The following is a 14744-nucleotide window of genomic DNA, read 5'->3' on the forward strand; positions in this document are numbered from 1 at the left end:
TGAAGTTGTACTTGCCAGCACAAACCTTCGTGAAATCTCCAATTTCGTTAATTGGAGCTTTGAAATATCAGCATGAAAAACAACTTCACAATTTCCCAGAGCATTCCTTGTGGACAGTATCTTGTTAGTAAGCGATTATAAACAAACTGTAAGAAGGTTGGGCCATAAGAGCACGATCATGACCACCAGCGCATGCGGTGGAGATCGCGCCGTGAGCAATGCATAGACGGAGCTCATGGCGTCAGAGATTTGCGTCGCGCAGTGCCGCAAATCTTGGACACCATGGCTGATCACCATCACCATCATCACCGTCATCGCCCCATCACCCCATTGTATGCTTGGTCATGTTACAGTGCATTCACTCTGTCCACATCACACTAGAGCAGAAGGCATTGCCAGGCCTCGCATTTCTCCGCGCACCTCGGTGCTTCTGCAAGTTGTTTACCAATGCGACAAATGGCGCAGCGGTGTTTCCAACCTACCGAGTACCTGCACCCGCACTTTGATGGCGATTTTCCCACTCAAATTTTTCATGCAGAAAGATCTTGCAATATCACTTTTGCCTCAGCCGACATATTTAGTTGCATGCTAGATGAACTAGTCATACAGGCTCCAAGGTCATGCTTGAGGTGGCCGAAAACTTTAAATCGAAACTGTCACAAAATTACTTCGTTGCATTTAAAACTGTATTTTCTTTCACAATGTAACTAAGATCGGGAAATTAAAAATAGTTTGTTACGTCGCAAATTTCATTACATTGAGATTAGTTATATTGAGGTTCGACTGCATTGTTTTGACTCTGTGGAATGGTTGCAGGCGTAATGCGACAAACACACCGGAAGTTGTCAAGGATGAAGAGCACTGGCTACATTGCGACAAACGGCGAAAAACCACCAGCTCGCTGGCAAAAAAATAACTGCGATGTACGCACTGCAGCGAAATGCGCGTCTCAGATGAAAAATATGCGCCATGGCCGCACTGCGAAGGAAATCACGAGGCCTTCACCACTGCGAGCACTTATCAGTCACAAGATGATGAGAATTGCAGCTTCAGCACTGCTTTTGTGCAAAATATAAACGGGGTTTGCCGATTAATTCACTAAATGAAAGAGTGTTGATGTAGTAGGCCCATGTTTATTGTTTCTTGAAGCCCTTAACTTCACCGTTCAGTTAATTTGGATACTGTTTGTGGTCCCATGGAATTCGAAATGATCAGTTTTTACTGTAGTGATGTACCACTTATTGTGCAGATATTAGCAACTCCAGCAACATATGTTATAAGTGGTCTACGCTGCATAATTCGTACAATTCACTATATGTAGACATTTGGCCCTACTGCTTAGCAGGACCAACACAGTTGAAAAGCACAATACTCACTGGTAGACATTGCGCAGATAGTTCTTGGGCAAGGGAAACTGCCCACCACAGCTGACAAGCGACTCGTGGATGAAGGCGGCAATGCGGCGACCATCCGAGTGGGCCTGATCAATCAGGTTGAGAACTTCTTGGGCATACATCAGACCCAGGTCAGTGCCAGGTGGGTAGTCGCAGTCACGGTACTTGCCCCGGTAAGTGCAGGGCAGGGGAGCCTAGAGAAGACATGTCACAAATTAAAGCTCAAAGGGCAGCAACTCCCAAGCTGTTTTGCAGGCAGTTGTACAGTGAAATCTCGACATAAATAACCTCAGGGATTACGGCAAATTTTTCATTATTTTGAAAGGTCATTATAGTCAAAGCCCTTAATTTAATCATGCCGCCCATCAATTTATCAGTTGTCACCACATGGGCTATCCACGAAAATGTTGCTATTGGCTCACGGCCTGCGCTGCTTTTTTCACAGATTCTGCCACCACACACACACACCACTGAAGCACCGTACAGTAACACTGGCGCATGCAAAAGAGACACTGACACCGAGAAAAGCACCGACAAAGAGGCAGCTCCACGTCGCCCTGCAAAGCGCTATGTTTCTTACCATTTTTCACATTTCTTGCTATGGACACCGTAACTGTCTCACTCGAGGCAGACAACTGAACTAATCTAAAGTGCAAGCGCATGTAAACGACACCATCTGGAAAGTCTGACCGTGTGGCACCCTCGTGAGCACAGAAGTTACATTTCTTCACACGTGTAGGCCATTTCAAAAGGCAACATTTTCACGCAGTGACACAGCTAGTTGTGTCGCTCTGCGACTGTTTTCCACCAAGTTGGTCACACCGTTGCAGCGATCAGCACCATTTTGGACAGGCCAACAGCAAGCGCCACCGAAATAGGGCTTTTCTGCTGACATGTTGCGATGGCGTCTCCGCAGTTGAGTACTAAGCAATCGTAAATGTGAAACGCTACTAACAACCACAAAGCATATTATTTTTAAATAGGTAATGACATTCAGACATAGGACCGGTTTTCGTGCTGTTTTATTATAACAATAGCGGGGCATGAATACGAGAGCTGGGTTCAATCTGGGATGTCAGTCTGACGGAAATCATGTCGTTGCCGACACATGTGAAACCTGGCCACAAGAAATTGCTCAGCGACGTTTATGGCAGCCACAAACGTTTTCGCTAGTCACTACATGTGAAAGAGTTTTATCTGGTACGGCCACAGAAAGAAGCGCAAAAGGAAGAAGAGGCAGACGCAGAAAAAAGGAACAGACGCGCCTCTGTTGCTAAGCGACACTTGTCCGGGCAAAGCACGTGCTCGCAAAACAAGATGCGTCAGTCCCTCGAAACCCATGCGCCATGGCGTCCGCTTTCTGTGCCTTGTCTGCTAGCCTGTACAGTTCTGGCTGCCGTGAATGATAGATACAAAGATATCTAAAAATTCTCAGATTCCGGAATATTACTATATGTTACTACGTGAATAATACATGTTAACATGACATAGGAACTGAATAACGACTCGTTCTGAAAAGTTCAGCATTATGAAAATTGCAGCACTGAAATATCTTCACACCAACTATAAGGTACTCTGCAGGGGATTTCTGAAAGGTTCTTTAATGTGGCATTTGTGGCAACGAGATTTCACTGTCCTTCAGAGTGCTATGAGCACATGCAAAGAAATATCCCCCCATGCACTTCCGCCCTTCCAAACTGTCTTGACCACTGAAAAATTATCCATTTCATTGCTCCAACTAATAGTATGTGCAGTACTTATTTGTTTCAATTTATTCTGTCAGTTTATCCTTTGCCCGATTTGACCGATTTCTATCAAATCTTTCAAAGCATTTATCCTGTTTTAATGGTGCAGAATAAAAGTGAGAAATCACTTGAATATTGATGTACAGGCATTTATTGAAGCGATAGAACTCATCACTGCATGCATACCTAAGGGAAAAAGATACTGCGTTGCCTTTACCTGCTTTGAAGGCCAGCAAATTCACATCAAAGTCAAAACTTTCTTGAATCTTATCAACAGCAGGCCTTTCAACAAAGATTCTCCCAGTTAGATTTGGCGTGTAATGCACAGTAATTCAGCGTACACATGCCTGTTTTGATGTGGCCCTTTACGAGAAAAATTGGATAGTTACGGTTCTTCATGTTCTCAAGCAGGACACAAGAGAAAGACAAATAAATGTCAAACTGGGTTCCGCAAAATGTATTTTAGGGTTCCGAGAGTGATCAGATCAATTTCAATGCCATTCCATTTTCTCCCAATTAATTTCCACAATTTCTTGATCTGGAGAAGAAATTTTTCACAGCATTTTGGATTTAACGAAGTCACGCTACTAACATACAGCAAGTGGCATGCTTAAAGTTTAATTCCAAGCTGCTACAGCATGCAACTTGAATATGGCTCACGGAAAAGTCTTGCACGCACCAATTTACCTTACACTGCAATGGTTTGCACGCTACAGTCGAACCCATTTATAACGAACTCAGTTAGGCGAAAAGTGGTCGATATATCGGTAGTTCATTGCACATGAACTCTCCTTTCAAAACTCGCAACAAGTAACGACACTGAAGCTGGCATGGGCAGTTACCATTAAACACCACTTCAGGCTGAGAAATGAATATTCAGTTTCTTTTTTGTTTTGTTTTTTCTTCCAAGCACTTTCCTGCATCTAGCTACAAGTTTCTATTAAACGCCATCTAATGAACGAAATGTGGTGTCCTACCTCCTTCAAAGCAGCGCCCAGCCGTTTCAGATCGCCTGCCACTTCGAAATCACGAGAGCAGTCGCTGGCACTTTTTCTTCAAAAGCTTGACATATTTTACTATAAGCAGGACACAAGTGCTTCTGCACACAGTAGTGAAGTGTATTATCATTGGCTGGAAACGGAAATTACTGTGGCATGCTGGAATTTTGAAAGGTCTTGCCATAGAATCAGCACCCTTGCATGCACCAGTGCTATCTTGAAAGACATGGTCACTGTACTGCCTTCGCTATAACGCATGCTGGAGACATTCCTTGAAAGCATGGCTCCCCAAAGCAAGCAACTTTCCTCGCCATATTTTAAATCAGTGCACGGCGCTTGCCCACTTTGGTGGTCTTATATTCGACACCATTGGACTGAAGCAGGAGGCGCACAACCATGCGCCCACTTCAGTCCCGCTTCCGTGCTGCGAAGCTCTGCAGGCATTCTTATTTTTCCATGACCAGGTTTGAAGTGTTTGTTGCAATAGTATGGCACTTCTGAAAATGTTCATTATACCTGAAAGCAGTTTAAATAGTAAGGGTCGGAAAATTTCAACTGCAGTGAAATGTGGTCGTTATAACTGATAAATCGTTATATCTGGGACTGTTATACATGGGTAGTTTAATGCACTTTGTAGCTGGCATATGCTACTTTTCAAAATAACTCACCACATGTACAGATTTTTTCTTCTGCCAGCCAATGATGTGGTTGAATTTGTATGGACTGATGGCCGTGGTGGACTGCAGGTGGCCATGGTAAGCACTGTGTGACAACGGAACCAGAAATGTGTCAAGACTCTCACAGTGAACATGGCACCATCTCGGCTGTAGTGAGGTTCTTTCTGCCAAGTATGTCAAGTGGCTAAGCAATTGCATTTATGGTATTTGGAAAATTTGCACAGTTCTAAAATTTCCCGTCCTCTTCCCACAGGAAACTCTGAGCAAAGGTCATACTTGTACCCATTGCAGAAAAAAATTCAACCCATTATTACTTCTTTCCAAACTGTAATTGATGGCAGTGATCAAATACTGCCCTATAAAAGTAATTGAGCAATTACCGAAAAGCAATAAGTTACTTTTAGGCCATTTTCCATCCAACTTTCATTAACAGTCCATGGTATAATTTTCAACTGGTTACTTTGCACGGTCTGCAGGCCCCGAAATCATGTAACCAATGCTCATATATAATAGGGTGCATTACTTTCATATAAATTTGAATTGCAAGTGCGCGTTTATATGGTCTGATCCCTTTCATTGTCCTGCATTTTTTTTTGCCACTCACAATTAAGCATCGAAACCAACTCGGCCAGTTCTTGATCTTATTACAGAATTAACTTCTTTTGTAGCCTCTTCACATTGATATGGCGGTTAGCAAGTCAATACCAGCCACATATCATGCAATCTGATGGCACTTAAAAGGCAATGCTAACTCCAAGGTTCATTGCATGGAACCCTGAATTATGGAGGCACTGACTGGCACTTATACTAAAAAACTATGCAACTATAGTACAGTAAAACCTCATTAATTTGGACTCGTCCTCTGGTCCTAGTAAGCATATGCATTTAATTCAATCAAACTAGTTCATTTGGATGCATTTTGCCGCACATCGGTTAATTCAGACAACTCTCGCAGCTTGGCGAGTGCTGCAAATGTGCGACGCAAAAGGGCAAAACAGCGCCTACGTCCAACCGAAACGAAGCGCGGTGGAATCCACATCGCCACAGTCGTCAATGGAAATTGTATGCAAATGACAGCAAAGCCAGAACACTACATGTCTATTCCTGCCTCTAAAGTTGCATTCACCGCCACCCCTAAAACAGTGTTAGCTGCATGCCTTCATAAGGGACGATTGTCACCAAGGCCAAACACTTTACATGCAAGAACTGCAAGTTTTAGTACTAGGATATTTTTACGTACTGAACACTTTCTTGACTTCTTCTAGAGCATTTAGATGAACAAGTCTAACCGCATCCAATTCAAATGTGCTGTATTAACAGCAGGTCTCAAAAGTAGCGAAACCCGATAACAGCAATGGGGAATCATCTTTACAAACTTTTACAATAAGCCCCCCCCCCAAGAGCTATAAGACTGGATATCCATACCTGTCAAGGCAAATGATGTCTTTGTTCTTTGTGTAACACTTTGCCAGCCTCATAGCAAGGTCATTTGCCTCGGACCTGTGGAGTAGAAGAGAAGCAAGATGCAGAACGAACAGGAGCAGCAAATGCAGAGGTAGTCAAAAAACAGACTGGAAGATGTAATAAGTATCTTCCGAAAGCCAACATACATTATGAAATTCTATTCTCATGCAAATCGGGTTTAAGCTTCCTGAAAAAGAGCTGTTTGCTTCTGATGGCCCTTGCTTTAATGTTAAGACAACAGATACGAGTACTGTTCGTGTTAAGTTTAACTGTGACTGTAGATTTACAGTCGCCGACTGATTTTTCGGACTCCGAAAATTCGGACATGCTCGATTATTCGGTCTGCTTCGCGGCACCGCCATTCTCCCCATAGACCATAATGTATAACAACTGTCGAAAGTTTGGACACCTTGCAACTTCTCATCTGATTTTTCGGACACTCCTTGAGCCAACTCGATTGAGAGCACCATGCACCGACTCTGACCGGTGCATGGTTTGACTTGCTGAAAGCCATTTTTGTTTTGAACGGAGCCTCCTTGCTGCCCCACAAAGTGGCGCTACTGCAAATCCCCGCTCATCATCATCGTTTCTGCCTGGTTCGTAGCTACAGCAGTTCTGGTCTTAGCTTAGTAAGCCATGTCAAGACAATCCAGCAGCTGATTTGTTTCTTTCTTCGTGCACGACGCTGCGAGTAGGCCACGTTTTTTGTTTGTGCGACTGGTGTCAGCGTGACGGCGTGGTGATGTTTGCTTTAAGTGCTGTGTCGAGGTTGCAGTGATCCAATGTGGCATACGGAAACATCGCGTCAAGTGTCTAATGGCACCAACAGTGCCCGCGCAGACTGCGCTGGGGAATGGCGGCAAGTGGGTTCCGGGAGGCCTAAGATTTGTCGCCTTCCGATGTGCTCCCTACCGACATCAAAAATGTTCTGCCGAGACCTGCACAGTGGTTGCATCGCGATTCCGGACACCGTCTCATTTGACAGTTTCATAGGTGCTGACACTGCTGTACTGACATGCGCAGAACTCAACGACGGCGAGATCATTTGTCAGGTTTCTGCTGCACCACTGGACGATGACTCCGAGTCGGAAGATGACGCACCATGTGCTACGCCGCCAACGCATGCGGAGCGTGCACAAATAGCGAGTGTGCTTCCAGCCACCTATAGTTACCGTACGAGCCTCTCCGAGATTCAGGCTTATCCGACTGCGCGTAAACGGAACAGTGTGCAATGGCGCATTCACGATTTCTTCAAGCCTACTGCCGAGCTTGAATAAGTGCGTGAAAATAAAGGATATTTTTTTTTATCTGCTTTTTTGGATACCTGTTTATTCAGACATTTCCGCAGTCCCTGTGAGGTCCGAATAAACGGTCGGCAACTGTATTTGCATTCCTTCCAAAGTTTTCTGGCAACTACCATATGGCTGCAGAAGTACAACACAGAAAGAATGCCCTAACGTTCACTGAAGGGCAAAGAGCTTTCCCACTGTTCAGCAATTACCCGTTGTTTTGCATTACAAACTATTGTGCCGAGAGCACCAAGCAGGGAGTGTGCGGCTTAAGAAGAGTACCAACATGTTTTAAAGGAGCACTGACATATTTTCAATGTTACAGAAACTCTACCACATGCATCTTGCACACATAATGGTGCAATTTGCAAGTATGACGCTTGAAAAACCCTTATAGAATACTTTAAGGTGATAAAGTTGGTTTCGAAATGCTAGACTTGGCATTATCGACATAATTGGGAGATGACATGCTGCAAAATTTGCCAACATCATGTAGCACCAAGGCCATCTTTGATCACATTGTTCATCAGAAAGGCAAACAAGTGTGCTGCAATTGTTTATTCTGGCTACACTCGCATATGGCATCCACAGCAATTTCAGGAATAAATCGAGCCAGCATGCAGTTTCTGGGTACTGAGGAACTGGTTGCGTATGAACAAGTTTTATGGTGCATTATTTAGGGTGCTCCAATGCTTACTAGTATTGTTTCTTGGGTTTAGAGGGCTTTGACCTTCATTTAACACACAAAAAAAATGTCAATGTCATGTCAGTACTCTTTAAATGACATCCACCCTTCCATTACCCTGAAAGAATAGCACAGGACTGGATACTGACCCTGAATTAACGAAATAGCAGACTGAGAGCTTGTTTGGGAAGTAGTTTGTGAGCCGCTGAGCGTAGAGCACCAGGTGGTCATGCAGGTAGCGGCTGTTGGTGCTAAGCAATGCCATCTGCTCTGCGCCAGCCTTGACCACATGCGGGTGGCAGTGGCCCACTGCGACATTGGAAGAGACATAGAGAGGCTTACTTCTATGTGCCTAGCTTCACATTTTGTATAATTTTTGCTTCGAGGGATAGTGCAAAGTCACAATGTCACAGAATCCCATGTTGCGGTTGCCTATGGTGACAGTTGTGTTACATCAATATCTATGGTTATTGCTGTAGCCATTTTGCTTCACTTATGACGAATACCCAGAGCGTGAACAGTTTCCATTCCAGAGCTGCTCTAATGGGAGTGCACAAATTTCGGAGGTTCTAAACATGTCCACTGGGCACTTGTCAACAGCGAAACGCGACCGAAATTCCATGGCTATTGCCACATCACTTCAACATGTACTGTTCAGGTACGTTGCTGAGTTCATTAGTGCATGTAAATTCCTCAAGACAAACACCATCGAACAATAATGTTCTCTCCCTTAGTGCCTGCTCTCAAAACAGCTGGTTTATTCCAACAGCAGAGGGACAAATCCAGTTTGCACTATGGTGTGCACATTAGGAGACTTAGATGGGCTAGTTGGTTGCTGGCTTGATGGAACATGGTAATAGCAATGCATTTTAGGATGGGATACAGAACGGCACTTGTTCTCAGAGTTATTTCTGCGCCCCGTCTTCAAACACTGCGTTACAACCACAGCGTGCGCAGTTTACTCCTTGCCAATCTCTCCTGTGCACCCACTAGCAATCTCCATTAGTCATGTGTCTGCTGCTCATTTTAATGTGAATCATCTATATGGCTTCTCCCGGTGTTTTGTTAGACTGTAGCCCATCAGGGTAGCCGCCGTGTCCTACTGCATGATGTTTCCTTGTCATCTCTCCACTGTACTGATGTGCACTGTACTCCAAATGGGGTTAGGAATTCTACACAGATACAAAGTGCGTTCAGAGGGTATGCATTACTCTGCTTATGGAGGTGGAAAAAGTTGAATTGTGTGTACATTGTCATGCCGCTTCTAAACATGCCACTAAATACGAACAAGAGTTAAAAGTAAGAAGGGAACAGGAGCATCCTCTTGCCACAATTCAAATGACCAAGGAGCGAGAATGTTGGTGGCGCTGTATTGCATTTTCTTTTCACTTGTAACCAAGGAAGGTTGTACCAAACATGTTGTCCTTCAATACGTGTCCACTGAATCAGCAGTTGGCATTTCTAAATTTCAAGCTTCGCTTAAAACATGTGTCGGGCATTTCAACAGTCTCAAAGTGCCAAAAAACCACAAACATCGACACTAACATCCAGATGGGCGATACACAAGTGAAGTACACAGAAAGCAAAAATGTTACAAACTTTAATGAAATGCATTGTGCAACAGAATACTTTGCATTGCCATTCCATTGTGGCTTAGGATTTACATAGTTTTCCTCTCTTCCTTACTCCCATGAAACCCGCAAGAATAGGCAACGGAGCTGGTGCACTCACCGTGGGCAACGTTGTTGATGCAGTCGAGGTACGCATTGCCAGACTCATCGTACATGTACTGGCCCTGGCCACGCACTATCTTCAGAGGCCCGTTGCTCTTGAAGAAGACAGTGCACGACTTCCTGCAGCACACACAGGCAGCAGAGAGAGGGAGTACTGTTAGTTGCGTCACCATGGAACGAGGCGAGCAAATGCATTTGCAGCACTCAACGCAAATCTCTTAGGCTACGAGACTGGCAAAACAAGACAATGCCAAAAGGCTTGGTCTATCCCAATTTATTTCATAATGTCCACTCAGAAAAGGCAGTCGCAAAGTTGCATACCCAGAAGTGAAAGTCCCCCGAGCTCCCACTAAGAGCAATCACATTACTGCAAACAAAAACTACTTGTCCCATTGCTGTACTATGCCAAAGCATACCCCAGTTCTCTTCAGAAACAGAAAATCACTGCTTAATGCCAATAGGAATTGGAAGCAGCGCAGAGAAATACACTCTTCCTAACTAAGCTCATGAATGGCGACAGAAAGCTAGAAAAAGCAGCGTATTGGCACTGCTCCCTTTTTTATTTTATTTTTTTGAGAAGGTAAAGCAAACAGCCAGTCATGCAACCTAACAGACAACATTGAGAGTTGCTTTTATTGTTATTTCGGCAGTACGAGAGGGGAAGGGTGGTGCCGCGAGCTGAAAACAAATTTAGAACAATTCCTGTGTAGTGTTCATGGCTACGACAAATCTGTGCGCAACACAGCACACCGGCCGAGTAACTGTCAGTCATACATTGCCACTCCAGCACAGACAAAAGTGACGAGGCAGGGCAGCAAAAAACAGGAGGGAAGAAAAAAATGTGTCGCAGACCTCGTCGGCAGGCAAAACAGTCTCGCCGACCTGGCTGCAACAGCAGGGAGGAATCCGAGCAGTTGGGAAGGGTAAAGAGGATGTGCAAATTGGAGAGGATGCAACTTTCACCCAAAAGCACGCAAACACACAACCCACACACGCAAGTGGCAAACACTTCTGGAACACTCAAGGAAAAAATCCATTCACACAATCTTTCTCAGCACTTTCTCTCTCAACCAGCACACCAGTCCTTGCCTTAAGGTGCAAGGGCAACCTCAGGTGGGTGCATCAAAACGAAGCAAAGGAGGATCAAAGAGATCATTACCTTCCCCTCTTTTCTGCCGTGTCAATACGCGTTTACCATCTGGAAGCACAGGCCACACCCGCTGCACAACATGCGGGGTGCCCACCTTTTCCTCACGGTGAATCTCTAGCCATCGCAAGAGATCTGAGCACAAGGAAGCTGGGGCTAGAGCTATCTCCAAGTTCATTGCGCACGAGAGTTCCCCCAGTGTAGTCCGAGCTGGTCTCCTCTGGCCACGGGCAATGGCTGGTTGACAGAGCACTGCGCCTGCCTTGGGCTGTTTCAGTCAGCCTAGAGTGCATGCACTCTGCATCAGTCCTTTGTCCACCTGTCCACCATGTGCTAGTGCTACAAAGAGTGCCTCTAGCTCTCTCTCCCACGTTTGGGACACTGCAAGCAGCTGAGCGGGATATCTGTCCGTGAAACACCTGCGGCGATGGTAAGGGCTGCTGTCGAATCGGTGCTGGAAGCTGCTGGCAGCAGCAGCAGCAGCAGTGGAGGTCTTTGTGGTGGTTAGGGCTTGGGCGCCTAAAAGGAAACTAAAAGAGGTGAGGCAGATTAGTATGTGTAGCCGGAATGGACCAGGGGCTCGTCTTTTTTTTTTCTTTTGCACAGACACACACACACACAGGAGCACGCACGAAGACAGATGAGAGCGCTAGGGCAGTGGTTAGCCCTGTCTAGACATCCAAGCCATCAAAGAAGTTTATGAAGCGGGAACAGGTGCAAATTACTGCATAAGGGGAAGCGGGTTCAAGGTTGTTTACCATTTGGCCTCGATTCGTCTGGCTGTAACATGTAGTTGCGATGTTTCCCAAAGTCAAAAGTGCTTAGATAAGCACCTTCGACACACCTCCAAGGAATGCAAGCAGCAACAAGAAATGACAGCTGGGCTTCCTGCTTACCACCGCTTTCGACTGTTCTCAATGTGTGCAACTTCGACACAATAAATCTCGACAGTTTAAGTTCTGAAGATGCAAACGCTACCTTCAGAAAGCAAGTTCCTGCTACCTTGTGATGCAGGCACGAGAGAAAAGTAGCAACTGTGTTGGATTATTAAAGAAAACAGTGGAACATTCTTCAAACCTGACAAGCAAACTTGAAACAACTCAAGGAAAACTACGTCAGTATTTTTTTCAGACCCCTATGTTTACAACCTATGATTCAAAGTCTAAACAGATGTGGCAGCTAATAAGCACATAAGAACAGTTCGGTTCTGTTGAGACAGTGACAAAAGACATCTACCGTATCAAACACCTTGGTCTCAATACCCGAGATGGCGCGGCACTGAAGTGCTAAGGATGCCTCTTTCCTTATGCATGTAGAATCCCAATGTCACTGTCAAATCACGAAAATAGAGTTACAAGCTCCAAGTTGAGTATTCAAAAGGGATGAAGTAGTGGGCTTGGGCTAGTCATGCTTATTTGAATTTGGCTTTGTGCAGGACGTGTCCAGGTAAAAGATGTGCGATTAGATGCAAATTCAGCAAGCAACAAAATGACATGGTATTGCACAATATGGACAAAGAGGTTTCGGTGCCAGCTATAGCTGTTTCCAAAAGGGGACATGTTCTTCCCTTGAAGCATTAATACATACAAGTTCCTTTACTTGTACCACGACTGTCCTTTCGATGATGTGGCAAGGATAACATCCATATAAACAGAAGTCATGCAACTGGTGAGGTGTCCCCATAACCAATCTTCGAGAAATATAATGAATGACAAACAACCTTTGACTCAGTTCTCCTTTCCTGTCTAGGTAAATTCCTACACAGAAAATAACGTAATGTCCCCATGAAGTACTTCCTTCTTGATGCCCAGGAATTAGACGGGAACCACAGCACCTGCCACTTCCTTAGCACTCAAAGGTAACATGCTTCATAAGCCTCGCAAGTGATCAATTTTGATAGAGGTCAGCTCTAAACTTAGTTGACAACAAAGGTGCTTGCCTATATTTAGGTTTCCGAAGGTTTTAAGAAAAGCTTGTAAAGCCTTACACTTTGAGTGCTGAATTAGCAAAAGGAAACGTTGGTTGAAGCAAGGACTGAGGGTTGATGCCGTAGATGTCGGTTAATTGGCTGCGTACGCTAGTTTCAACATCACCTACAACGTGCTAACATTTTGCGATGTGTTCGGTGCCAAATGCAGGCGACAACTGCGATCACAGCCTAATCCATGAAGTATCTGACCGCACGAGCGATTCAATCATTCATGGCAGCGGCGCCAACCGCGCCAGGCCAGTTCGCGTGCTACGAGCGACAAACACGTTACGCTGCACAGTTCAAAACAAAATGTGGCGCGAAAACAATACCAGATTCGAAGCGATGGACGCTCAAGCAGGGTCCAACACAGCTACATCACAACATTTGCTTGTCCTGTAGGCGGAACCTCACTGCAACTAATTTTGCGCAATCTGATCACAGTGCGACGGCTCTGAAGCTGCCGGAGTTATTACGGGGGTCACGCCACCCTGTTGTCAGGCTATGCATAAATACGCCTGTCACGCTTACCAGCTACGACGCCGAGGCACACGCGAGCCGCAGCCGAATGCTTGCTTGCGCTAGCAGCCAAATCGCAACGAAACAGTGCACAAGAATGTCAGGCACCACAACAGCGCGCAAATACTGGCTCTATGCCACACTAGAGCAGAACGTGTGCCAAAAATAGCTAACCGCGAGATCGACGCAACATGCGCACGCGCTTCGAAAATGCGATCCGCTAAAGAACGGAGAAAGTCCTAGCAGCCGTATATATAGGCTCTTTTGCACCATGAACTAATTGGAGACGAACGCGACCCTACGTAGTCAGCAAACCCACAAGATTGTGACCATCCGACACGAGAGTGTACGAGTTACGGTACGCTACCGGTAGCGGGAAAGTCAAGGTCACTGAGACAGAGCCGCGAGGGTCAATGAACACAAATTTTGTGCCGGCATCCGCGCAGTCCTTGCGACAAGCTCAAAGCACCCAAAGTGCCTTGAAAGTCAATCGCTAGACAGCAGAAAAGGCACAACCAACGCGCGACCAGTGCACATGCAATGCAGACTCACCCTATGTAGATGTCACGCAGCCGAATGGTTTCCTCTTTGCTAATTTTCTCGAGCGAGGACGGTGCAGTCTCCATTGCGGCCTGGTTGTAAGTGTGGGCGATGCGCGAGAGCGAGACTGATTAGACTAAAACTGACCGTAGGCAAGTAAAGCTCAGGCTGCACACCAGCTCAGCGACAGCACTGGCAAGATATCTCCCAGCAACAAGCGCCCGGAGCACCACGGCCACGACCTCGCCGGGCAAAACCGCACTGTCCGCTTATAATGGCACCCTGCCTATTTTGTGTCAGCCATTTCATTGGTCGACCCGGACAGTCGTTTGTTAAGCCAGCCAATCGTGTCGTCCTAATGTCGTGACGTCGTTGCACCTCTATTTAGAGAGAGAGAACAGCTCGAATGTAAGGGTTGTTATGAGCGAGAGACGCTGGACGCTGCTTGACGCTGTCTCTTCCTCGCCGGTATCCCTACTGACTCCGACTTCTCTTCGCCGGGAGCGGGTGAGGGGCGCGCAGAACGCGCGGACTCGGAGTGCTCAGATGCCGCTGCAGCAATCGCTTCGCGTATCAACGCTGGC

The 14744-nt window shown here is 45.7% G+C and overlaps 1 protein-coding gene across 3 annotated transcripts in view; it reads right to left on the reverse strand.

Annotated features, from left to right (window-relative positions):
* LOC142576111 (5-phosphohydroxy-L-lysine phospho-lyase) overlaps positions 1-14428 on the reverse strand; it is a 34043-nt gene extending 19615 nt beyond the window's left edge. Inside the window, exons 1-7 of one of the 3 annotated variants that reach the window (XM_075686082.1) lie at positions 14173-14428; positions 11230-11662; positions 9984-10105; positions 8402-8561; positions 6240-6314; positions 4806-4899; positions 1377-1588 (exon numbers count right to left, since the gene is read on the reverse strand). In XM_075686082.1, coding sequence (XP_075542197.1) covers positions 1377-1588; positions 4806-4899; positions 6240-6314; positions 8402-8561; positions 9984-10038 — 596 coding nt within the window. In that variant the 5' untranslated portion in view covers positions 10039-10105; positions 11230-11662; positions 14173-14428. Of the gene's footprint in view, positions 1-1376; positions 1589-4805; positions 4900-6239; positions 6315-8401; positions 8562-9983; positions 10106-11144; positions 11663-14172 lie in introns of all 3 variants that reach the window. The other 2 variants (XM_075686075.1, XM_075686067.1) reach the window with 2 other exon arrangements.
* Between the last annotated feature and the right edge of the window lie 316 nt (positions 14429-14744).

The sequence above is a fragment of the Dermacentor variabilis genome, chromosome 1 (assembly GCF_050947875.1).
Source record: "Dermacentor variabilis isolate Ectoservices chromosome 1, ASM5094787v1, whole genome shotgun sequence".
Taxonomy (NCBI): Eukaryota; Metazoa; Arthropoda; class Arachnida; order Ixodida; family Ixodidae; genus Dermacentor; species Dermacentor variabilis.